Source organism: Callorhinchus milii, unplaced genomic scaffold, assembly GCF_018977255.1.
Source record: "Callorhinchus milii isolate IMCB2004 unplaced genomic scaffold, IMCB_Cmil_1.0 Scaffold3, whole genome shotgun sequence".
Lineage (NCBI taxonomy): Eukaryota > Metazoa > Chordata > Chondrichthyes > Chimaeriformes > Callorhinchidae > Callorhinchus > Callorhinchus milii.
This window is the reverse complement of record NW_024704744.1, coordinates 79113289-79139991: the sequence shown is the minus strand read 5'-3', so window position 1 is coordinate 79139991 and position 26703 is coordinate 79113289. Positions and strand designations below refer to the sequence as shown.

General features: G+C 39.4%; 1 protein-coding gene across 1 annotated transcript in view; it reads right to left on the bottom strand.

Annotated features, from left to right (window-relative positions):
• Window positions 1-16483: 16483 nt before the first annotated feature.
• The window catches only part of kif16ba (kinesin family member 16Ba), a 129261-nt gene continuing 119041 nt past the window's right edge, over window positions 16484-26703 (bottom strand). Inside the window, exon 26 of the mRNA XM_007892286.2 lies at window positions 16484-17031. Coding sequence (XP_007890477.1) covers window positions 16873-17031 — 159 coding nt within the window. The 3' untranslated portion in view covers window positions 16484-16872. The remainder of the gene's footprint in view (window positions 17032-26703) is intronic.

Here is a 26703-nt window from a genome sequence, read left to right as displayed (position 1 = left end):
CCTTCTCTTTTGTACCTTGGTGAATCCAATCAGACAGGGCTCACCTCAGAGGAATGACTGAAATGATGAAATAGAAAACAAAACTTGTAAGTTGTTCTGACTGGATCGACAGTCTAAGAACAGCTTCACGTTGCATTTCGTAGAAGTACATGTGTCTCTTTGTTCTAATAAATGCAGCTCTTGATCCACACTCTGGTCTGTAAGAGACGAGGGGAGAATATGCTATTTTACTCACATTTCCTTGAACAGAGAATTTCCTTTCAATTCAACTCCAAGCTCCAATTTCACACCCAGAACAGCGTGTTATACATCATTTGATTCCACTCAATCTCCTCTGAAATGCAATCTCCGGGATCTTCATGCATACTGAAATGAAACTGACCTCATCTCGTCCTACTTCTTCCACAGGATCCTGAAGAAAATCAGTAAATAAGAACATAGGAATTACTGGACAAAAAAGTTCAAGGCCCATCTAATTTGCTTTCCAGCAGGTAGTCATATGCTACAATAATGTAGATGGTGACAGCAATTATTTCTGTATGGATTAGTCTACAACAGCGTGCAAAGCTTTGGGAATCGTAGATCCAAAGTTGTCTGGTTATTCCAAGCACACTACACTTGTCATGTCTCAAATTACTCATATACTGTACTTTCCCCAAATATTATTTTCTAAGCATAATCTAATTTGCTTTTGAATGAATGAATTTGACACTTGAATTGAATGAATTGAATTCACAGTTACAGAGATTGTGTGTGTATAACAGCAACGGAGGTTGTATTGAACCACAGTTAAGTATCAGCATAATATATCAACATGATGCATATGTTGTCAGCCTGGCTCAGATGGTAGATCTCTTGGCTACTGGGTCAGAGAGTTTCAGAGCTCCACGTCAGGACTTTGAGCTCATAGTCAAGGCTGAAGCTCTAAAGTGGTATTGGGGGTATTTTTTGGATGAAAGGTGAAACCAAGGTCCCGTTTGCCTGTTCAGGTTATCGTTAAAGATCCTGTGGCACTGTTTGGAAAATGAAGCGAGTTTCTTCCAATATCCTGGCCGACAACCTGACACCTGGCTAACCCCCAAAAAAGCAACATGGCAAGGGTCAGAGGCCACCTGTGACATCAGTCAAGTGAGAAGGCGATGTGTGCACATTTCAGAAGTCAAAAAAACAGGCAAACTTTGGAAATTGCTATTACTGAAAAACCGAGGTAATTTCTACAGTAAACTTCACAAAAGTTGTATCAATTGATGATATGTTAACCTCCCTTCAACTTATACCACAAATCGCTGTGGAGGAGCAGACAGCAGTATTGGTCAAAAATTTGCTGCTTTACACAATAATCACAGTAATAATAATTAATGATAATAATTCTTGCATTCGATACAGGGCCTTTCACCTCAGAAGGATGTCTTAAAGGCTTCTCGGATTTACTGTAAAGTGACAATGTATTTTGCAGGCGAACACAGCAGCATATTTGCGCACTTAAATGTCCCACAAACAGCCATGAAGTGAGTGACTAACTTTTATCCTAGAGATTGTCATCCAGGAGACTGGGAGAAATTCCCTTCTCATTTCGAATAATAATAATCCTTGTATTTGATACTGTGCCTTATCACATTGTCGAGATGTCTCAAAGCGCTTCACAGAATACACTGTAAAGTGAATTGACTGTATATTGTGTGAGCGAAACGTGGCAGCCTAATTAGCGCCTGAACTGGCAGGAATTTAACTGGTTTAACGTCTGAACAATGTGTGTTTGTCAGACTCAGTTACATTCGTTAGTTTTTACTGGGTGTTTAATTTTACTGGTGTGTCCAATAGTCCAGCAGTTAATCTGAGGTCGTGTGTCTGAAAGCTCACGGCTCGTTTTGTTCTATTCTCCCACTGCTGGTAACCTGGTTTATCCTCACTGGACTTGATTGAGGATTTACTTCACAGCAGTGTAATGCCTTCTGCAAATATCGATCAGCCCAGCAGTGAGCCTACACCTATACAACCAAGGAAAGAGATCATATCATCCAAAGCACAAAGCCAAGCATTAGCTCTGTGCACTACAGCGCTGAGACCTCCTAGGGCAAATGCCATCAAACAATCCGAACAGATCCCCCAGCCCTCATCGATCAGGACATTTTAAAAAATTAATTGCCATTGGGGCAGGATTGCTTGTATTCTGCAACAAACAGCTTTTAATGTAATGATGGCGTCTCGCACATGGGAGCTTTCTGAGTCAAGTGGCATTTTATGTTTTTTTAAAAAAAATAACTTTTGTTGCTTCCTTTCATTCTCCCGGTTCATTCATCCTGATCTCCAGCTGGGAGGCTGAGCTGCGGGCGGCTCTGTCTCTGGCTTCCATCTGTTCAGCTGTGTTCTCAGCTGGGTAGAGGACCTGAAGGTGAAATGCCCACTGCTTTTCCTTTCTCCCTGGTTGGCTAGGCACTTTCCTCCATCCACCACTACCCTTCTTAACCTCTCTGACCGCTCGTCAGAGGTTAGAAAATGCACCATCCAACAACAACTTGCATTTATATAGCGCCCTTCACACAGGCAACGTCTTGGAGCAGTTAATAGTGGCGGAGCCCAAGGCCGAGCCGGGAGAGGGAGGAGGTGACTGTAAGCATGGTCAAAGAGGAAGGATTTTAGTCGGGCGTCCTTTTGACAACCGAGGAGGCGGGGAGGACACAGAAGACTGAATTTAAGTTCCAAATAGTCAGTGGAGAATAATGTCCACTTTGTCTGTTTGTATTTCTGTTTTGAGAAGTGCTTGAATTCATCTATTAGTAATAACCGACATTCCGTGTCATCAATAATTTGTTACCCTTCGTGCGTTTGAGTAAAGTAAAAGATTAATTAAACACATCCGCGGTCTGGGTCTTCATACATTCCAAATATTGCTTAATGTTTTATAAGCTGCTCATCCTAATTCTGTGGTTGTATCTAGCCTCACCTTTATTCCTTCCCAAGCTCTCCACGGGGATTTACAATTTGCTGCATTCATAGCACAAACTCAACGCTCTTTACTTTCAACCAGTATTTCTCTGATCCAGAAGACGTTTTGATTAAAGTTCCACATACAGATTGATACACCATCCAGTCATTTTTCATGCGAGAGTCTTGACCACAGGGAATGTCACAGCTAAACACGATCCGAGACCTGATTATATCAACTAGTCTTTTGCATTTAAGCATAACAAAATGTGGTCACTCATTCCAAGACTGTTTGTGGGACATTGCTGTGCTCAATTGGCTGCTGCATTTTGCCCACAAATACACAGTGAATCCACTTAATGATATATAGTATTCTGTGAAGCACTTTGAGACGTCTCAAGTTCCTAATAATGTGCTATATCAAATGCAAGGAATATTTTTACTATTATTATTAACCATTTTTCAAATTATGAATAGTTTTAATGATTTTTCACAATTGTACTGGAAATCAAAGGGATAGTTCCTGTTACTATCAAACGTTTAAATAATAATAATCCATGCATTTGATTTAGTGTCTTATCACATCTTTGAGACGTCTCAAACCGTTTTACACAATATACCGTGAAGTGAATTTGACTGTATATTTTGTGAGTTTCGTTGTTTTAAAATAATCATCGTCATAAAATAATAATAATCCTTGCATTTGATACATCTTTCACAGAGGATTACTGTAAAGTGTGGCTGCTAAGCAAATGTGACAGCCAATTTGCGCACAGTAACGTCCCATCCATACACAGCCATGACCATTTCTTTCGGGGGTGGGGGTTGGCGGGGGGGTGTGAGGGGTGTAGGGGGGAATGGTTTGCTGGCTAGAATATAGAAGGGGGGAAATCCCTTTCACAAGATCTGATGATCAGCGAAGGATGCCTAGCTCACATGGCTGTGGGTCGAATAGTCAGTGTCAGTACAGCAGCTGGTTTGGATGGTAAATTAAGGGAATTATCAGCATTTACCACCCAAGCACTTATGCACATAGATATACAGTCTGAAGAACATTAGTCCTATCAGTGGAATGTTAAGTGGAATGTTGCAGATCAAAGAGCTTAAAAACTGGCAATATGAGCCACAAATAACCTTCGACAGCAGCTCTGAACTCTATTGCACTGGGAGTAGCAAACCTTCTGCAGCAGCAACTTAAAAGGAAACGAATAAAAGAAAACTTGATGTATACATGAGGGAGAAGGGAACAGGGAACGAGGCAGTCCATTTGCTCACAGCAGTGTCCCACAAACAGCCATGAGGTGAATGACCAATAATTGTTTGGCCAAGACGCCAGGGGAGAAACTCCCTTCTCTTTTTGAGTGGCGAGGTAGAGGCTTATGTGGAGTATATGCACCATTTCACATGATTTACTGTGAAGTGTTGTGACTGTGTATTTTGCAGGGAAACGCAGCAGTCAGTTTGCACACAGAAATGTCCTACAAAACCAACATGAAGTCAATGTCTAATTTTATTTGAGGGGTTATTGGCCAGGACAAATTCCTTTCTCTTTTCAAATAGCGCCACAGGCTCTTTAACATTCACCTGAACAGGCAGATGGGGCTTTGGTTTAATGTCTCATCCGACTACAAAGTCAACGTGTTCAAAATCCTGACGTGGAGCTTGAACCCAGAGCCTTTCTGACTCAGAAACAAGAATGCTGCTATCTGAGCCAGGCTGTCACGTAGGTCTGGTTTTGTCCTCAATAATTGTCTCACTTTGTGATTCATTGCTGACGTGCTAATGTATTGTGCCTGTGATTAATTTAACAGCACTATATGGGACTCTGAGGTGATTTCAGCAGAAAGCAGGTTACCACCTCAGCAACTGTTTCCATTGGAAAAGCTGAACAGGGAGCGACAACAAACAAACAACAAATTACATTTGTATAGCGCCTTTCATGTCGGGAGGACGTCCCAAAGCGATATTAATGGTAGGAGTGTTGTGTTGTAAGCAGAGAACAAAGGAATTACTTAATACACCATTGTTGTGGACTGAGTATCATTAAAATGGTGTCAGAAGGGGATCCTGTGGCACAAATCAAAAAGAGAAGGGAGTTTCTCCCAGTCTCCTGGCCAACAAAATTGATCATTCACTTCACAGCTGTTCGCAGGACATTGCTGTGTGCAAACTGGCTGCCGCATTCTCCTGCAGAATACACAGTCACCAATTATTACAATAAATCCTGTGAAGCGCTTTGAGACATCCTCCCGAGCTGAAAGGCTTCCCAGGTCACTTAAAAGCTTCAAGGTTATTTCATTTATGAGGATGAGCGGTGGTTTCATTAGTCAGGGGACAGGAATACAAATTAACTACCTCAGACATTGCCAAGCAGCTCTTGACAGGTTGTACAGCCACGTTCCATGATTCACCCAAATTCTGAAAAGTAAAATTGAAAAATGAGGCATATCGGAAAAGATTTCCCCCCCACCCGCCAAAAAAAGGCATTAACTCTAACCGTCTACAGTAGATACAAAATATTGATGTGATTTAGTGAAATTGTTTAAAAGTGGAGCAGCGATTTATTCTAAATGATTCCCATGAACCTGCGGTGTGCGATGGAATTTGATAATGGAACCCAGTTTGCTTCCATGCAGAGTAAATTGCTTCGTGGAAACTCGCAGAGCAAGACTGCCCGAAGTTTTTCTCACAAGTGAAGTTTGCAAACCGATGGGAATCCCAGAAACAACAACAACAAATTACATTTGTTTAACGCCTTTCATGTCGGAAGGACGTCCCAAGGCTCTGGGCAGTCAAGTATTTGCACCTGAGTTAGGGGTTGGGATCAGGAGTGGTGGAGGGCAGGGAGGGTGGAGGAGGTAGAGGGTGACCGAAGGTGTGATCGAAGAGGAAGATCTTGAAGGCCCTGAAGGAGGCAAAGGCGGGAGACAGAGAGAGAGAGAGAGAGAGAGAGAGAGTGTGCTACCAACTGAGCTGGGAGGGAGGAAACCGAATATGTTGTAAAATGGATTGATTGTGTATTTTGTGGGTAAAACGCAGCAGCCAATTGCGCACAACAGTATCCCAAGGACAGTTGTGGGGGTGGGGAGGGAAATTGGGTCAAATTCAGTCTTAATGTGGGTTCGGGTTTTTCTTAAAAATACGTGAGGAACTAGCTTCCAAAATGAGACTGAATTGAAGAATATTCCACGATTCTGTACAACAATAACATTATAAGAAAAAATGGTCTTGGGGGCTGGTAGAGTTTCAGCCCTGTAATCTTTAGTCCTGATACATAAGTACCCATCTTTCTTTAAGGTGTTAACAGAGCCAGTTTTCATTTGCTTTCCTTGGAGCTTTGTTCCCCACTCCACTGTGTGGGGAAAAAGGACTTGTAATCTCTAGTCTTGCTTGAGGCTTGTTAGTTTTGCACTCGTGACCTCTAGTGCTGGCACCAACCCATATTCACTCAGCAATTTTCTGATTTACAGGTTGCAGTATGAATTTGTGTCAGTCTGGCTCAGCTGGGTAGCAACTCTGAGTCAGAAGGTTGTCCATTCAAGATCCACGTTGGGACTTTGGAACTCATGTAAGTCTAGACTGACACTTCAATGCATTGCTGGAGATGTGCTGCATTTTCGCAGGTTCCACTACAATAAATAATGGGAGGAAATAACTGCAACAATAAAACACTCATTTAATTTACTCATGTTCTAACAATAATATTCCTTGCATTTGATATAGCTCTCATCACATCGTTGAGTCGTCTCACGGATTATACTGTCAAGTGAATTGACTGTATATTTTGTGGGCAAACCGCAACAGCAATTGCGCACAGCAATGTAATATAAACAGTTGTGGATTGAGTGACCAAATTACTATTATTATATTTTACATTGTTTTTGAAGAGATTTTACTCCCGGAAAGTGATCTGCCAATCAACTAACAACCGGGTTCCTACTTACTGCTTGGTGCAACAACTTCAACAACAACTTGCATTTATATAGCGCCCTCCACACAGGGTAGTGTCTCAGAGCACTTACATTTAGGCCAATGCGGCAGCTAATTTGGTAAACAGATGCATGTGGAGTAAGGATACTTGCCGAAGGTTTCACCCAACCCAGCGATTGCTATTTTGAAGGAATTCATTACCCAAATATAAAGAGAAGGAAGTTCCTCCTGGTGTCCAGGCCAATAATGCCCCAGATAAAATTGTTCACTCACTTCAGGGCTGTTTGTGAGGGAATTTGCTGGTCACAAATTAGCTGCCACATGGATCTAAATATACACAGTCATTACACTTTACAGTAAAATCCTGTGAAGCTCTTTGAAACTTCTCAACAAGGTGATCCGTACCTAATGTAAGGGTTATGTTTTTATTTATTCAAAACACGCCACAGCAAATAAACTCTGCTGGTAGTAAACGAACCTGACTTGACTTTATTAAGGTTGAATTGCAAGAGGAGAGCTTCTAATTGCCTTGATATCTTCCTGATTGTTAAGACCTCGCTTTTCACACTTGACAAAGCAACTCGTCGCTTGCTTTTAGCAGACGCTAACAATTTCCGACAACTTTGTAGCATGAAGCATTCGCCCTCCTTCTTATCCGTATCCTTCAGCCTGTTTCCCTTTCTCACTCACTGCCTTGTGTTCACACCTGGCTGGCCAGCAAATTACTGAAAACCGTGGATGGGAGCAGATGGTTGAAGAGAGGCTGAATCCCTGGCAGGCCTGACCTTTGGTCTGGGCTGTAGGAAGGAACTGGAGATATGAAGGTTGAGTGCTGCATTAAGAGTCAGTATGAGTTTCTTCTCTTTGCAGCAGGTGCTCTGAACTCTAAACCTAGCCTTGGTCTATTAGTAGGAGCACTCCTGGTGATCACGTAGTGGAGGAGCCAGGTTTTACAAGTGAGCAGGGGGGAGGGTGTTGGGGGTAGGGAGTGGTGATGGATCATTAGTGGCTCACCTTCAAATCACTCTCTGTTATTACATGGAAAGGCACTTAATAACAATAATAATCCTGGCATTTGTTGAGACATCTCAAAGCACTTCACAGAATATATTGTAAAGTGCAATTGGCCGTATATTTTGTGGGTGAAATTACTGCCAACTTTGGTAGCTATTTGTGGAGGGAAATACAACAGCCATTTGTCTCCGCAAGTTCAGAAAAACAAAAATTTTATAGTTTACAGAACCTTTCATGTCAAGTCGACATCTCAAAGCGCTTCAACTCAGCTGACCTGGAGCTCGAGTTGGCGGCAGGGGAGGACGGGGGAGGAGGAAGGTGGATGAAAGTGTGGTTAAAAAGAGAGATCTCAAGCTGGGTTTTCAAAGCCAGGACCCCGTTGTGAACCCACAACTTTCTGACCCATGGGTAAGACTGCTTGCTGTCAACTGACCCAAACTGACACACAGCTGCAATTGCAAATAGTCACGAATATAGAATCTGAACATTCCCTAAGTTATTAGCTCCAAAAGCTATATAGACAATGTTACATTTGCTGAGATTTTGGATGACAAATAACATTAAAGAAGAATAAGCCGAAAGGTATTACCTATTGTTTTATTTGAATAAAATCGCTTAAAGAATAATAACATGTGACGTGGTGCAACGATTTTGCAGTTGATTTTATGCTCACAGAATTCCCAATCCGAACATAAGAGTTTGGCAAACTCGCTGCATGGTTATTACCATTCGAATATGTACACAGGAAAACATAAACTTAACAGTGGGTTATCATTGAGCTCACCCAAAATCATAATTAGCCACATTTTCAATTTATTTCAATGGTCTTCTCTGATCAAATGTTTTTTGTAATTTTTCCAGTGTTCGGTTCCAGTCAAGCAGAACTAGAGAGAACCCATGTTATAGCTGAGATTCATTATACAGAGGGACGTGTAGACCCAGCAGTGACACAGACAGCATTGGTGTCTACAGGAACAAAAGGTCTCATGAACTCCCCCACCACTAGTGAAGCTCAAAGTGTTAGAGGAATGAGCTGTGAGTATTGATTACACAAAGTAGGGCTCTTCAGTCTTGAAAGGAGGGATTTTATTGGTATAGGATATTCCCTTAAGAAAAGGCAATTAGCATGATAAGGCGGCTATATCAAATGCAAGGATTATTATAATTGAGGTGTATAACAATTTAAATGGGGTTGGGAAGGTAAACCCAGAGCAATACTTTGGATGCACTGAGACAACAGAATGAGGACACAAGTTTCAAGTTGCAAAAGACAATTTTAGGACAGACACCAGGGAGTATTTCTTTCCCCAGAGGATAATTAATAGCTAGAACAGTGGGGGTTGTTGTTGTTGAAGACAGGATACTGGACTCACTTAAAAAGCAGCTTGATTCTGCAATGGGAGGACAGTAGGCTTGGTATTTAGAGGAATGAGATCAAATGAGTCAAAAGGTCTTCACCCAAACTTCTGTGGTGTACATTGAAATACTATTTGTAAAGCTAATCAGATAAACTCAGTCATGCACTTCATGGCTGTTTGTAAGGGCATTGCTATTTGTTAATTGGCTGCCACGTTTGCCTTCAAACACACAGACAATAAATCCTGTGATGTGCTTTGAGATGTTTTGATGATGTGATAAGGCGCTGTATTAAATGCATAGATTATGTTATTTCAAGGTAAGGAGTTGAAATAATATTATAAACCCAGAAAATGAAGCTCCAGTGATCTATTAGCAGTTATTAATGATAGTGATAAATTAATACTTACAATACTTTTGGTACTTCTAATTGGGCAATAATTCTTGCCGTTTCACTTTTCGCTCGCTCCACCTTTAGGTCACTTCTTAATGGAATGTTGCTGGTGTGTTAATCTACCATTGCCAGGAAACAAGGTGTATGCTGCCAGTTTCAATAATTTGTTCTGATTAAACTTTTAGTAACTGTTCACGGGCAAGCTTCCCGCTGCTGGTACAGATACCCCAACCTACCTTTTATGGCTTGTGCTTGCATTTGGCTTCAGAATGCTCCCAATTATTTGGCTGAGCATTTTGTTTTGAGTTTATGTAGAACCTTCCTTAGTGATCCAGATACTAATAAAATAATATTGATATAGCGCCTTAATACATCGTTGAGATGTCTCAAAGCGCTTCACAGGATATATTATGATGTGGATTGACTATGTATTTTGTGTAGTTCTTTCGACAATACTTTATTACACAGATACTTTATTACATTGATTGTACACCATTACACGGATTGTACACCATCGAACAGGCCATTCGGCTCAACTTGTCCTTGCTGGTATTTATACTTCATAAGTCTCTGATCCATTTCATCCCCGTCTCTGATCTATCTCATCTAATCAAATCCATTGCTGTCAGTGCTCCAAATCGCTATCCTGTGTGAATGGCACTGTATAAATTAAATGTTGTAATTAGACAGTAAGATTATTTCTCTCAAGCAATCTGCTAAGACTCTTGTGCTGACTTCCCAACTCTTCCCTCCAAAAGCTGCAGATTATTCAGAACCTTTTTTCTGCATTAAACTCCGTGAGACGATCACATCCACCAACGACTGGTTTAACTGGCTACCCCCACCCCACCCCCCACCCAGAGGATTGAGTTTAAGATCCTTGTCCTCACTTTCAAAGCCCTCCAGTCCTACTCCTCCTTAACTCTCTAACCTACTAAACCTTTACCAACCCATCTACTTTCTCTGCTCAGTAGGCACTGGCCTGCTCCATATCACCTTTCTGTCCCCATCCCCCGGTGCTGCATCCCGGAGCCCCTCTGCCTCACCCATTCCCTTGCCTCCTTCAAGACCCTTGTCAAGACCTTTTCTTTGATCATGCCTTTGGTCATCTTCCCACCCCTCGTTCTCCACCCCTCTTGATTCCATCCCCCAGCTCAGGTGAAAACCCTTCACCCTCCAGCGTCTTAGGACTTCCTCCCGACGTGAAAGGCAGTATATAAATGCAATGTGCTTTTGCTGTCATTTTATTTGGTTGTCTAATGAAAGCATGACAGTAGGGAGTTTCAGAAAAACACACACACATATAACCCGAGTCTGGAAATAGACCGAATATATCAACAACAATATTGAGTAGTAAATGTGTTCCATTGGAGTTCCCTTGTGTGTTATCAGTGGAATACATCTCTCTGCAAAAAACTGACATCCAGCTGTGTGAAATGCATTCTTCTAATCGAACACCCTGGAATAAGCAGATGGAACACAGTTAAATAAACACTTTATAATCAAGGAGTTGTTCCTCTTTAATGTTATTGGCCCATGTAGTAAGGCTTTGATCAACACAGCCTACTTTACACTGATTTATCATGATAACCAAGTTTCATGTATCACAGCACTGATTTAGTGTGCTATTGCGGCATTCCTCCTGGCTCTGGTCTCAGTATGTTTTGGAAGTGACACATTTGGTCTATACAAACAGAAGATACAGTAAAATCGCAAAACTCTTATTAAAGTGCACTGTTTTCCTCAAGTACATACATAAAGATACCCTAAACCTTACATTTATGATCTAATAGTAGATGTCAGCCTGGTTTAGTTGGTAGCACTCTTGCCTCTTTGAGTCGGAGGCTGTGGGTTCAAGCCAGATGCCAGGAATTGGAACCCATATAGTCTAAGCTGACACTCCAATGCAGTGCTGGGGGTGTGCTGCATTGTTGGAGGTGCTGTCCTTTGGATGGACGTTAAAACCGAAGTCCTGTCTGCCTGTTGAAGTAGACGTTAAAGATCCCATGGCATTGTTCAAAATGAGAAGGGAATTTCTCCTGGTGTCTTGGCTCAGATAAAATTGGGTCTTGGCTGATGGTGAGACATTGCAGAGTGCAAATTGGCTGCTGCATATGTCCACAAAACAGGAAGTCACAATGTTAGTGTGTATTGTGTAAAGCGCTTTTGAACGTCCTCTGATATGAAAGGCGCTACACCAAACGCAGGGATTATTCTTGTAATTATACAATGTATACCACAAACCACCACCGTGATTGCGGAAATACGGTTGTATATATAGGTTAATGAAATTATTCTATTTATTTGCTCACTCTGTTCAAAAAGCCTTTGACGAATAAAAAAACAAGAAATTAAAATAAGAAATTACAACAAAAAATCTTGTAATAATAATTACTAGAAACACAAAATTTAAAAAACAAAATATTACAATTTTCATCCATTTGAAGAGAGACATCCAACGTCTTTTAATTTCCGTGGTATTTCAGTATCTAGATTTCTGATCCTGGCGTCTCACTGGACAGTTGGTTCTAATGGCATGGGTAAAAAGGCTGAAAAGTTAAATAATTAAGGATTCTTAACCTATTGTCAGTTGAGTATCTTTACTGATAATTGGCTCATGAATAAGCCAAATCTTGGCATCGAGTCTCTCAAGGAGTCCTGTAGCTGGAGTCCTGTAGCTCAGTGGTTAGAGCACTCGCTTTGCAAGTGAGATACCTGAGTTCAATTCCAGGCAGAGGGCGAAACCTTGGGCAAGTTTCCTTACACCACACAGAGCCTAATAATAATCCCTCCAAAACAAAAAACAATAATAAATTGGTTATTTTCAATCTACGACTGTTTGTGGGACATTGCTGTGCGCAATTGGCTGCCGCATTCGCCCACAAATATACAGTCAATTCACTTTACAATGTGTTCTGTGAAGCGCTTTGGGACGTCCTCCCGACGTAAAAAGCGCTATATCAAATGCAAGGATTATTATTATTATTATGACACAAGGGTAGGTTACTCTTTGCTATGAATGCCTTCACAAGGCAAATCTGTCTGGCAGGTTCCAAACTGCAATATTTGTTCCATTACATGTAGCACGCAACAGAAATATAGTGGCCTCCAATTACCTCTCAGCTGTGGACTGGACCCTTTACCATGCATTATTTTATAATTATTTTAAAAATGGAAAATGACTTACGACCTGCCTTGCTATACCAGAAATAAAAACATAGCTTCTGCCCTCCGTGGAATGTTTTATTAATTGTCCGTCTGTTCAGTGTAGTGAAAATCTTGTGGTGTGCTGGAATTGTGTGTGCATTAATCCATTAGAGTGGGGAGCCTCACTAAAGGCAGCAGATGGCCGGTTATATAGTTGATAGGGCAATTATCATATGGGGAAATAACAGTGAAAGTGGCTGATGACACAGAAACTGGGAATAACATTTGTTATTCGCTCAGCTGCCAGACTGCCCAGGTTGATAACTAAACTTGTTTGGTGTCCTTGGTATATGTGGAAGTCTGATACATATTGTGTTTATACTGTACTAACAAAACAATCTGTGTAGCCACGTTCTATTGATCCCATGAGAACGGTAAATTCGATTTTCGCGCGATGTGAGTGTTGTTCCTTTAATAAATGTAGCTTTAAGTTTCTTTCAGACAAAAAAGACACAATCCAACCCGTTTGAGTGCAAGCAGCTGTTGGTTTAACATTTTATTTGGGTCAGCCAGTTTATTTTACAAATAGCAATTTTAAAAACCTATAAAAACAGACACTGAAAGTGCTTTCATTGTGGCCCTAAATTATAAATGTTTATAAGATTAGGCGCAGAATCAGGCTGAGAATTGCATTATTTATGCATATATACAATACATAAATACATTTCCCTGCAATTACAGGAGCCTCAATAAATTCTTAGTTGCTAAAAAAATATTTTCTTAAAGGTTCACTCCAATTTCCATAATTCTTTAAAGGGTTCTGCTGTTTATTTCAAAGTAGCCAAGTTTATTAGTTATTAAACATGCAAAAAAATGCCGTTTTTCTTATCTACAGTATTGTGATTGTCACTGGCTATGTTACAAATGTAAAATCTATGAAGTATAAATTGCCCTTCTTAGCTCCTTATATATAAAAAACTCTGCAAGCAGTAATTCTTACAATTTCATATGGTATCGGTTTCATATATAATACACTAGTTCTATTCTGAATAACACAAACATTAACAATGTCTTGCTGTTTTTTTTAAAAAAAGCTATTATGTATGAAAGAACACAAATTACAATCCTTTGGATGCTTCCATCTCTGATATCTACAAGCGATGTGTAAAGTGATTTTACAGGACCTGAAATGAGATACCAGATAAGTAAAATACTATGTAAAATTAGTAGTGGTTTAGGGAAATGGGAACATCTGACTACTCTTGGTACAGTGAGAACTCAGCTGACATGCTATTGTTGAACTATAAATCCAGATCTATGTTCAGTCTAACAAATCAATCTTTGGCTAAAGATCAGTCTAGTCACACAGGGCCAATTTTAGTTCCTAATTAAAACTTTAAAAATAATGCGATCTTCACGCTGTTTTGCTGTTTCACTGTATCCCAGCAACCACGATCAATATTCTACACCAGAACAATTTGTGTTTTTCTAAAACACCTGAGGTTCGCAATGTATTTTAAATCCTAGCAATTAAGGGCAGATAAAAAGGAAACTCTCCATTAAATACAATGACATGCCAGTAAATTTAAAACCAAAATAAAGATAAATAATATCTGTATATTTAGCTCAATTCAAGAAAAAACAATCAGATACTTGATGCATAGATTTATTGGCGGTGTTATCAGCACTTTTCTACTCTTCTCCTTTTCAAGTCAACAACACAAAAGTAAAAATCTCCAGTAGATTTTAAACTTTGGTACACCTTTTCCACACACATAGCTGTGCGTTATAATACACGCAAAATACAAGGTGGTGGTTTCAGTGAAAATAAATTCTCCAGCAAATGTCTCGCAGTTTCAGTCTTTGAAGAATTGCACCACAATAAATCTTCATTTTCAGATAATTATTTTCAAAGTTCCATCAGGATATGAACAATCCCAATAATGGCCATTTTTGTGGTTTCAAATAAACCTTATCTAATGAGTGAATGAGTGAATGAAAATGCCACCTGAAAATGCCAGCGGTGATAAAAAAAATTGAAAGAAGCGTTTAGAAATGAGAAGTCAACAGAGGTTTTACATGACAATGAATTGTAAAAAAATGATAAGTTCTCATGATGCGTTATATATGCGTTATACATATATAGTGCATTTAACTAAAATACTGTACACAACTGTACACCATTTTCCTTCTACTTTTCCAATATTTATTTATCTTAGCAACTCGTTTCTTACAATATTTTCTACTTGGGAATCGAACAAACCAATAGATTTCTTGCAACTTCCCACGCCAGCACTGAGTCACAGTTCAATCAACAGGATGGACTGAGGCATGTTGCTCCTCATCAAAGTAGGAAATCTTATCGAGTGTCCTAATGGACATCTGCTATCTACAGGGAGTCAAAACCAAATAAGTAACCACATAGCCAGCAAGCTATTCATTTTTGAAAAGCCAAAGAGACAAACTCAAGAGTTCTGCACAATAACCTGACAGCAGGAAACAGTCAGAAATATCTTGTCACAGTGACTGCTATTTCATTTTAGGCTGTTCTACTCCACACTGATATTGTTCGTTTGCAAATGAAAAGGATTTCATTAGTTTTGCTCAAATAGTCTGTCTATACTACGAAAACAAAATCGCAATATGTTGGTATGAGAGGCACAGTTTATCTTAAATATGGAACGCACGCATTTTCATTTTAAAATTTACAATTTATTGTGGGCTGAAGAAATCTTTATTTGGGGATCTAATGTTATTAACTATGTTGGTTGGAATTAGTTTATCATAAGAACAGAATTCCCAATCCCTCCAAACTTTTAAAATATAATGTAAATAGACTTCATATCTGATATACCATTTTAATTTTCTTCAATAAAATTTAAATAATTAATTTGGATTGTCCACTCAATAATATAATCAATACATCTCCTCAGCTACTTACAAACTGCAAAGGTTGGCAGCTACACCGTACAGGGGTTGTAATTATCTTTAACTTGAGATTAATTGTAAATGTTGAAAAGTTTGCTGATATCACAGGTCAAGTGCAAAATATGTATGATTTTAATTTCAAAATTATTCCAGAGAATTTCCCCAGAGAGTCTACTTTTTACTTGCCACACACTGATGCAAATTGACGTGGCACAAATCACAGCAAAAATAAATGGTTAACACATCCTTAGAGACAGGAGTGATTGAATGAAATGCAGTATTCACAGACTGCTCACTATGGACTTTCCCAGGTACCTCTCGAATGAGTTGGTGATTTTCTCTTCAGTGCAACTTACGTTGTCCACTGGTTTATGGATCAGAAACACAGAAAAGTGAATTCCCTATTGATTAAATCTGAAGAGATGTGTTTCAGTTTTACGTTCCTACTCATGAGCGAAACAGACTGTAAATAATAACTTAACTAGATCCGCCACCACCTTGAGTCATTGATACTTCTTTCCTCTTTGTTAAGACATGCAGTTCATGTGAAATACAACGATTATGCAGATTTGTAATTGAATACATCTAAGTACTTACTATTCTGATTTTTAAAATTCATGGAAAACTAGAAATGAAAAACCACAATTAACAGAAATGTATTACATGCATCATCTTCCCAACAAAATACTCCTAGTTAGGTGTTGTTTTTCATTTTGTGATTCAACCATAACTACAATTCAGATAATGTTGGAAAATCGTCATTTCAGAATGAAAAAATGTGCAATTGGACTTAATTAAGGGTTATTGTGTAACAGCTTGGTTTTGCAACAGGAACATTATCAGGTGAAATTGTTCTCTGGTAATTTGGTGCAAAAATACACTGAGAATCCCATTGTGTCACATTGCTGAAGAGCTTTATACAATGGACAACATCATCATGAAACCACATTTAGTGCTCGCCAGATCTTGACCTTACATATCGTACTATAAAAACAAATGGTGATCAAAGTGAGCGTACTATTCCCCAATTCTACCAGAGGAGACTTGAGATACTAGCAAATTAAGACTGCTAGAGATGATCGGCATTTATTTACTAAATATTGTCCGACAGCAAGAAGGCACTGCTTTTGGTCCTGATACTTGAAGGAATCTCTTGCAAACTTAGTCTTTCTGTTGGATTATCCAGTTCCATGGCTGCTGACATCAAATACTCCTTTCCTGAAGAAAGATGTGAACTCACACAAGGTGTGTTTTGACAAGTTAAAACCTTCTGTGTTGAGGCTTATTGGTGAAGTTGGAGATTTTAGGATCAGAGTAAGGAATTTCCTCAGGTAGCTCTGCAAAGAAAAACAGAAGGAAGGCATCACATATCATTTTATTGAAAAATAAATTATAGATTGGGTCAGAATTAGTATAATTGTGGTCAAAATTAGCTGAAGAACATAATTTAAAGTTATGGCAGTGCAGATATAATAGTTTTCTGATACTGGAGTTGTATTCCCACAACTCTAAAGAAAACTACAATAGTACTTCAAAGGGGACTTGCCTATGTCAATATATACGTACCAATATATTATATATAATATACTTCACCCCTCTTGATCCCAACCCCCAGCTCGGGTACAAAGCCTTGATTGTCCAGTGCCTTAGGACATCCTCCCAACGTGAAAAGCGCTATACAAATGTAATTTATTGTTATTGTTGCCTATATGTCCTATAATTATCAGTTCCATTCTTGGATGGATGGTAGGACAATGGATAATATTATAATATTGTCAGAGTCGAATACAGATCTATTACAGTAGATTCTGCAGTTTTAACTCTGCCTTTGACATTAACACTGTAAAGGATCTGTGATGAATTGAGCACAAAGGTTTGCGTGTCATTCCACATGTTGTATGTAAACTCATGGATGGATGCAGCTGCCTGTGACTCTACAGTTTGCAAAAACCGTCCGGATGACTGACAGTTTGGGAGCAGCAAGCAGCAGCTGAAGCTGTTTTTTGATAGAAGAAAAGGATGGAAACAAAAAAATTATAAGACGAGCAACAATATTAACTAATTTCTCAGCATCCTGCTGAAATTATGGCCGTGCAATATGAATATTAGGGCAGTGCAATAATTTTGTTGGGAAGAAAAGTCTGCAAATACTGCAAATCCACAGCATGTTAACCATCAAAATAGCAAAACATTTTTTTGTTTTGTCTCTTTCAGATGTCGATTATAGATTTCTATTTCCCTGTTTATGTTTTTGTGTTTTTCTTGGGCTAGAAAATCCTTCAAAAGAGGAGCGATGAAAAGGAAAAAAACCTGCAAATGCTGAAAATTTAAATACAATACAAAATTACATTTGTATAGCACCTTTCATTTTGGGAGGACGTCCCATGGCACTGGACAGTCAGGGATTTGGACCTGAGCAGGGCGGTTGGGGGGATCAGGGAAGGTAAGGAGGATAGGTGGATGGCCGAGGGCATGGTCAAAGAAGAGGGTCTTGAGATGTGCCTTGAGGGAGGCAAGGGAGGGGGCGACGCAAAGAGAATGTGGAATGGAGTTCCAAAAGGTGGGGGCAGAGAGGCTGAAGGCCCGAAGGCTGATGGTGGGGCAGGGGACGTGGAGCAGGCTGGAGCAGGGCGGAGGGAATGGACAGGTTGATAATCCTTACATTTGATATATAGCGCCTTATCATGTCGCCGAAGTGCTTCATAGAACACGTTAACCAACAGCAATTCATTATCAACAAAGGGAAAGACAGGTTAACATTTACTGGAAAACACTTCCCCTTAAGATGGATCAATGCAGAGTGAGGGTTGAATTGCTGTTTTCACTAAGAGGAAAAGGATCAGTGTTATTCAGTGTCATGGCCTAAAATGGTTACCATTGTGAAACTAATCATGACCTGCAGTAAATTACAGTAAAAGTTGATCCACAGGCCAATATTCGTAGGTCCTTTCATTATTGTGGTTGGCGGATACCTTGAGTAATTATAGAACACTAAGAGATTTTATAATTGGCCTGCTAATTGATGCTGCTTTTAGAGTCCATTTTTCTGTGTTAGCGCTGACAGTTTTGGAAGTCCTCTGGTGTCAAAAGATCAGAGCAATTACCACCAATCAGCTTTTTAAGAACATTTTTGAAAACTCTGGTAGTGGCGGAAGGTGCACTTCTGAACACTGGTCAGTTCTTCTCAATTCAAAACTTTAACTTGATTTAAACTTTAATTTAATTCCGGATTGCTTTCCAGGGTTAATAATCCCTTAAACAAAATTAAAAATAATAATTTGGTTACTCAATCCACGACTGTTTGTGGGATACTGCTGTGCGCAATCAGCTGCCACGCTTTGAGACATCTCAATGACATGATAAGACGCTATATACAAGCATTATTATTATTATAATCCACCCCACCCACAGTGTGTGCAGTGAACGTGAAAGCACCGCCTATCAGTCATGTCCTGTTACAGTGTTGAATGGAGTTTTATGGAAACTCTATACCGTGTTATAATAAGGCTATACTGAGGCATATTGAACTTCACAAAAGCAATGGAAAGCCTGCAGCGTTAACACACAAAATAAGTACCTGGGATGAAGAGAAACATCAAAGTTCGGATACTTTTCATTAATATTGAGAAGGTTAAGAGGTGACCCAATAAAGCTCTTAAGATAAAGGTCTTTATGAAGAATATGAAAGTTACAATTCGGCAAATGGTAATACATTACTTCCACCAATTGGCAACTCAGTAAGGTGAACATAAATTTAAGATAATGACAAAAAGGATTGAGGGAATTTTTTAAATAAAACTTACCCAGAAGGTGGTTGGAATGTGAAATTTTATAACAAATTGCATTTATCTAACGCATTTCACATTGGGAGGACAGCCCAAGGCCTGGACAGTTGAGAATTTGCGCCTGAGCTGGGGGTTGGATTCGGGAGAGGTGGGGAAAAGAGGTTGGGGGTGGGAAGACGACCGAAGGTGAGGTCAAAGAAGGTGGTGAGACAGACCTTGAAGGAAACGAAGGAAGGGGAAGGAACTCCATGATGGAGTTCCAGAGAATGGGGAGAAAAAGGCTGAAAGCCTGACCAACAACGGTGGGCGGGGGGGGGGGCAGGGCCAACGGCATCACAAGAAGCAGAGTCCACAAGTTCTTTTAAAAGGAAAACAGTTGTCGGACAAAGAACATAATAACATAAGAAGAATATTAAAGGGAAGATTTTTCACTGATTTGTTTCGCCCACTGTCCGTGATTGTGTGTGTACATGCTAAAACCCACCTGACTGCAGTTAGTTAGTTCAGGAAATGTGCTTCCAAAGCGATGTGTGAGCAGGTAAGCCAGTCTGGAACCAGGTGGGTTTAGGGATGCATTTGTTACTACAATTACAATTCGGAAATTCGGAAGCAAGTAGAGTGAGATTAGATTGTCTCATGTGGAGAAAAGTGCAGACTTGTGTGTTAGCCTGGCTCAATTGGTAGCACTTTCATCTCAGAGACAGAATGTGGTGAGTTCAAGCCCCACATTGGGACTTGGGAGTACATATAACCTAGGCTAATAATTCAATGCAGTGTCAGAGGTGCACTGCATTGGTGGAAGTGGCGACCTTCGAATGAGATGTTTAACTGAGATCTGCCTGTTCAGGTGGATGTTAAAGATTCTAAGTCATTATTCAAAAAGAAAAATAATTTTCTTCCAATATTCTGGCCAATAATCCCCCAAATAGAAATAGGTCATTCACTTCATGCCTGTTTGTGGGATATTGCAGTGCGCAAATTGGTTGCCATGTTCACCTACAAAATGCAGTCACTAGCCTTTACAGTATATCCTGTGAAGTGCCTTGAGTCGTTCTCTTGACATGAAAGGCGCTATATCAAAATGTTAAAGATTACGGTCTGTTTTTGAGCTGTAACATTCTGTGCTCCAATCTGAAATGACTTATTTTACCCTTTAATATGCGGTAAGTAAGTTGACCGCAGATTTGAAACAAATGTTGGGTTGAGCTCAAGCTCTCTTGTCTTCATGGTCGAATAACCTCCCAACCTGAAGAGTCTGGCCTCACACATTAAGAATGACTGCTTGGGTGAGATCCTAGAGGGAGATTGCTGCCTGTGGAACCATAACCCCATCATTAGTCAATATCTTCGGGGAGCAGATCGGAGGTGGGAGCGTGTTAACAGCAATTCCAACACAGCTTTTTAATTATCACTGAAACATGAGGCTGTGCCTGTATATTCAGCTACAAATGTGATAATCACTAACAAGTAAATCAGAGGAAATCCTGAGCAGGGACAGACTCAAAGTGCAATACACATATTGAATAGTTCAAAGTAGACGCTCAATGGCCTCTAACCAAAACACACTGAATGCAATCACGGTAAAGGACTACTGATCTGAGTTAAGACAATATTCAGTAACAATATTCAATCCAAAGCCACCACAAGCCAGGTTCACGCTCAATTCCTGCCCTCCGGGTGTGTGGGGTGAGAATGAAGAGAATCCTCCCCCTCCCCATAACAGCCAATATAGTATCGACTGACCTTTCTGACCGCAATGATCAATATATTGATTCTGACTGGGAATAGCAAATTACCTGCCAGAATTATCTTATTCACTTACAGACTGAGTTGACAGGAGAAAGTTTGATCTAAATTGAAAGTTTGAACTATATTATTAGAAGCCACAAATCATTATGTTTTCTCTACTCTTTGATCAGTTGATTAGCTATATTCTAGCTTCTGTATACATTGCCTTTTGTCCATAGTGGCAGGTGAATTTGCTATTGCACGGTTCTATAATTTGGGTTAAGCTGCCCAATGTTTGGCACGTGTTAAAAAAACTTCTAAATGCCAGGTAATATTTTCATTTAAAAGATGTTCCAGATTAGAGTCAGGTTCAAAGACACAGAGTCATTCTGACTGAACCGCACCGCAAGACACCAAGTGCATTATTAGGTAATGAAATCAACCATTATAATATAGTTAATTAAACCCTTAAAACCATAGCTTACAACCAAGAAATTGTCAAGTGTTTGTTTATAGAATTCCCTCAGGCTACTGACAAGTGGTATTAATTTTATTTCAACTTTCCTCTTTAAAGGCCAAGACGAACTCTGAATGACTTCCAGGTAATTTACCTCCAGTAACAGATGTAATGTTCAGCATCTGTCACATTTAGACTGAAAAATGTTGTGTCTAAATGCTTAAATAATGACTGTGAAAACATTTAAGTCAATCTGCTACCGAGTTGTTATGAAACTAATTGATTTTTAGATCTTTTACTGAGGGATATTTCATTCCATTACCCTATCTTAAATGAATCATGTAGACATGTACATTTTTCCCCTGAGAAAACAGGAATTTGAAGGTTACAAATAATTTTGATGCTTAAAACAGCTCGGGCACTTTCATTTAAAGCAAAACAGAGGAGGCTGAAGAACACACAAAAACAGTTCTAATAAAAGAGAAACAAGTTGCTGGAAACCTGAAATAAAATACACAAGACAGCAATTATCATCCGTGATTCCTTCTCACTGTTAAGCCTCAAATATTGACTTCTCTCTTTTTTCAGATAAACAACGACCTAATCTACATTTGCAGTATTTTTGTTTTCCCCTTGACAGTGACAGCTCAAGAGCCAAAAATCACTTACCAGCTTAAGAGTATGCGCCCAGTGGATGAAAATTGGAAGGAGCAAAGCCTAAAATATACAACTTGTCTAGCGTTGCAGTGTTCTTTATGATGATTTTTCTTAAAAAAAACCTTACTGTTACCAGTTAACATTTTTCTGTTACTTTCTTTTGGTTCAAAGTAAAATAAAACATAGTTGAGCCCTGAATAGACTTTGATTTGTAAGATATTTGGAAGAAAGATTTTACATTGAAGTGGAATTGTTCCTGTAGTATGTAGTAATACAGTTTTGCAGTTGGCTGCTAGAAAATGTATACATCTGTGGCTCTAATGTTCAAAATAAAAATAACTCTAAATGGCTAGCGCCCTGAGACACTAAACTGTGTGGAGGGCATTATATAAATGCAAGTTGCTGTGAAAGAGTGAGCCATTCTAATTTGAAAGGAAAGAGTCTGATGGAGATGGGAGCTTCATTGCCTAAGTAAGTGCTTTCTCTGGCTCTCATTTGCACAGCTATATTCTGACTGCCAAGTGCATGTACTCAATGAGAGCATAAGTGTTTTTTACCCCCACGAGTCTCAAACTGTCGCAAATAGAATAACCCACACCAGTGGTACGAAGGGGGGGGTGGGGGAGGGTCAGTTTTCGCTAATGGCAGATTGAGATCCTTAGCCATGGTACTAAAATTAGCTAAATACGGCAACAGTATCAGAGATTTACCAGGACTGACCTATAACAATTTGATCTTTATAAAGCTATGGGCAGATTAGCTATGGGGAGACTTCAGTTAACACAATACCGTATTTTATTATAAATTGCCCAAATTACTTTACAATATATAAGAATGCCTCAGTACTGTACCAAAGTGTTAAATGGGTTATGATATCAAGTCCTGGTGTAGGGCTCAAATCCACAACCTCGGACCCAGTGGAGAATGCTCGTAACTGAGCCAAAATGCATGTCTAATTTGTTGCTGGCAACAACAATGACTACTTGTACCACTTGTATAACGCTTTTCACATAAGGTAATGTCTTGGAATGCTGTACTGGCAGAATTTCTAATATAATTGTACCACTACCAATCTGCAAATAAAATTATGTTGTTTATTCCAAGCAACACTCCAGCTATATTGCCACGGTCAACGTTTTGTGTAAGTCAGGTTGGATAAACTTTAGCCTAGATATTCCTGTGCAACTCGATGCTCTTTCCCAGATACCAATGGTGCAGTTTCAAACATAACATCTTTCCTTTATATTGCGCTGTTCAGGGTAGCATCTTGTCAGGTTATTCTAAAACGGGATGCCCACCAGCCATTGCCTGTCCAAGAACCGATGTAATTTATCACATGTCGCTGTCAGCCTCACGGACAAACAAAATTGGCAAAAGAGTAATCTCCTATTTCAGTACTAGGTTGCTTGAAATTTCTACATTTTCCCTAAAATTATGCTGGTTGTTGGGCAGGCAATGGCTGCAGGGCATCCTGTTTCAGAATAACTTCAGAATAACTGATACTGTGCCATTCAGCGCCTGGGAGAGAGCATTGAGTTGGACAAGAAGATCAATGAAATTCTTGAGGACAATATGCCCAAAACAGCAGGATCCTGCACTCCCTAAGAATTTGGAGTTTGCATCACTTGGAATTTTCCTTTAGTTAACAGAGGTCAAATCAAATTACATGTGTGTGACCAGCACATTTATATCAGGTTCTGATAACATAGGGTTGAAAATGTGGTACTTGCCATATGGATCTACTAAAACCTATAACCTACGGAGTTACAATACAGTAAATCCTGTCAAGTGCTTTGATACACTTTGGTGATGTGATAAGGCATATATCAAATGCAAGGAATTATTATTATTAATTGCTGTAGCATCAGATGTATGTTACACCAACTTCCGTAAAGTCTATTCAGAGAGTAGATTGCAGAGGTCGCTGTGATGAACATCCATTCCAGTGAATCCAGCTACTGAATACAGTCCTGCACTTTCAAGCTCAGTGTTTCTTTTATTACTGCTAACAATTCACATCTGGGAGACAGTAAGATGAATGGCAACTGACAAGTGTGAAAAATCAAAGGGGTTTTAATTATATTACTCTTTTATTGGAAATTGTAGCAGTTTTCTTCTTTAGATGTGCACCCACTGGGACTAAATCAAAGTTGAATTATTTTTTTTCCACTTAAGATCAAACACATTTTTATCTTGTATGTCTATTCTGTATTTGAATCCAAACAAGAAAGGGAAAGAGTACAGTATTCCAACACGTTAAATCAAGAAGATTCACCAATTTTTTTGCTGCTTATTAAATAAATGCTGATATACCAGTAATATTCACAGATGACTGATATATAGTGCATCAATTACAATACAGTTGACAACAGCAATTACCAATACCAAGTATGAAACAGTTCTGATTTATCATCAGAGCAGACAAATTTCCCGGGACATAATTTGTTTTAATGCAAATGATGTGCATTCTCTTCTCATCGTGAATTTCTGAAAAAAAATTCTTATAGGGCATTTTAGTTTAATCTCAGTGCTAAAGAATCACAAACTATTAAGATTTTCATTTAAGGCAATATAAGTTACAAAAGCAAAAAAATGCATTTGAAAGAGCATCCATTTTGCTTACTGAAGGTTTGTGCAACACACTGAAAGCTATTTCGTTTTGTGTTGGTGCTGAGCCGCTATGCATTTAGATCTTTCAGATAGCTTTGCTGTTATTATTGGAATGTAATCAAGCCATGGAATAGAGACATGCTGAAGGCCTCAATGCTATCTACCACCTTTCTTATTTCATGGAAAACATGGGAATTGTCTAACATTGGTCATTTGACTCTGTTGTTTCTGGAGGAGGAGCCACAGTAATTGCTGCAGATTTTGATTGTGTTCCCTGTTCTGACTTATCATGAGATTAAGAGGTAATTTGATTGAGAAATAAAAATAACAAGAGTTATTTTACTGGTACAGTTTTAAAGGGGGCTAAGGAGCAGGGAGACCTGGGGGCTCACATACACAGGTCTTTGAAGGTGGCAGGACAGGTTGATAGAGCTATTAAAAAAGTATATGTGATCATTGGGTTTTTAAACAGAAGCATAGAGTACAAAAGTAAGGAAGATCTGCTGAACCTTTATAATTCACTGATTAGGCCTCAGCTGGAGTATTATGTCCAATTCTGGGCACCACAAGGATATCAAGGCCTTGGAGAAGGTGCAGAGGATATTAATAGAATGGTACCAGGTTTGAGGGACTTTAGTTTTGTGGAGAGACTATAGAAGTTGAAATTGTTCTCCTCAGAGCACAGAAAGTTTAAGGGGAGTTTTAATAGAGGTGTTCAAAATTATGAGGGGTTTTGATAAGAGTAGATAGGAAGAAACTGTTTCCACTGGCAGGTGAGTCAGTGACCAGGGCAAATAGATTCAAGATAATTGACAAAAGAACCAGAGGGGAGATGAGATTTTATTTACACACAGAGAGTCGTTAGTCTGGAATGTGCTGCTTGAAAAGGTGGTGGAGGAAACAGATTCAATAACAACTTTCAAAAGGAAAAAATTGCAAGGATAGGGGGAAAGAGTGGGGGAGGGGGACTTATTGGATAGCTCTTCCAAAGAGCCGACGCAGTTACGATGGGCCGAATGGCTTCCTTCTGTGCTGGAATACTCTATGATTCTATGAATTGACAGATTAGATAGTGGATAACTCTTGCCTCTGGTAAAAAAACACACAAAATACTGCAGATGCTGGAAATCTGAAAACAAAAACAGAAGTCGCTGGGAACACTCAGCAGGTCAGGCAGCATCTATGGAGAAAGGAACATGAGTCAACGTTTCGGGTCCATAACCGTTCATCAGAATGTTCTGACGAAGGGTCATGGACCCAAAACGTTGACTCACTTTCCTTTCTCCATAGATGCTGCCTGACCTGCTGAGTCTTCCCTCTGGTAGATGGATTAATTACAAGGGGGCATAGCCTTAACATCTGAAACAATGCAGTTAGAACTGAGGTCAGAAAGCATTTCACACATACAGGATGGTGAAAGTGTTGAATCCTCTGCCTTAGAAAGCTATAACAGGGATATTTAAAACAGAAATAGACAGATAATTGGATAATAGAGGTATTAGTATTAAAAGATTTACCAAGGTCGAAAACAGGCTCGATGGACTGAATGACCTTCTATTTTCCTATGTTCCTAAAGCTGTCAGAATAAATCTAGGCAGACTGGTAAACAGTGATGATAGACTGATTATGTTTATGGGTTATGACATGTTCATTATCACCAGGGGCATAGCTAATAACAACCATGATATCTTTTAAAAAATGCTAAAACATATCAGATCATTTACTAAATGTTTTTGACAGCTTTTTTTTGGTCAGCCGGGTGTCTGAGACAT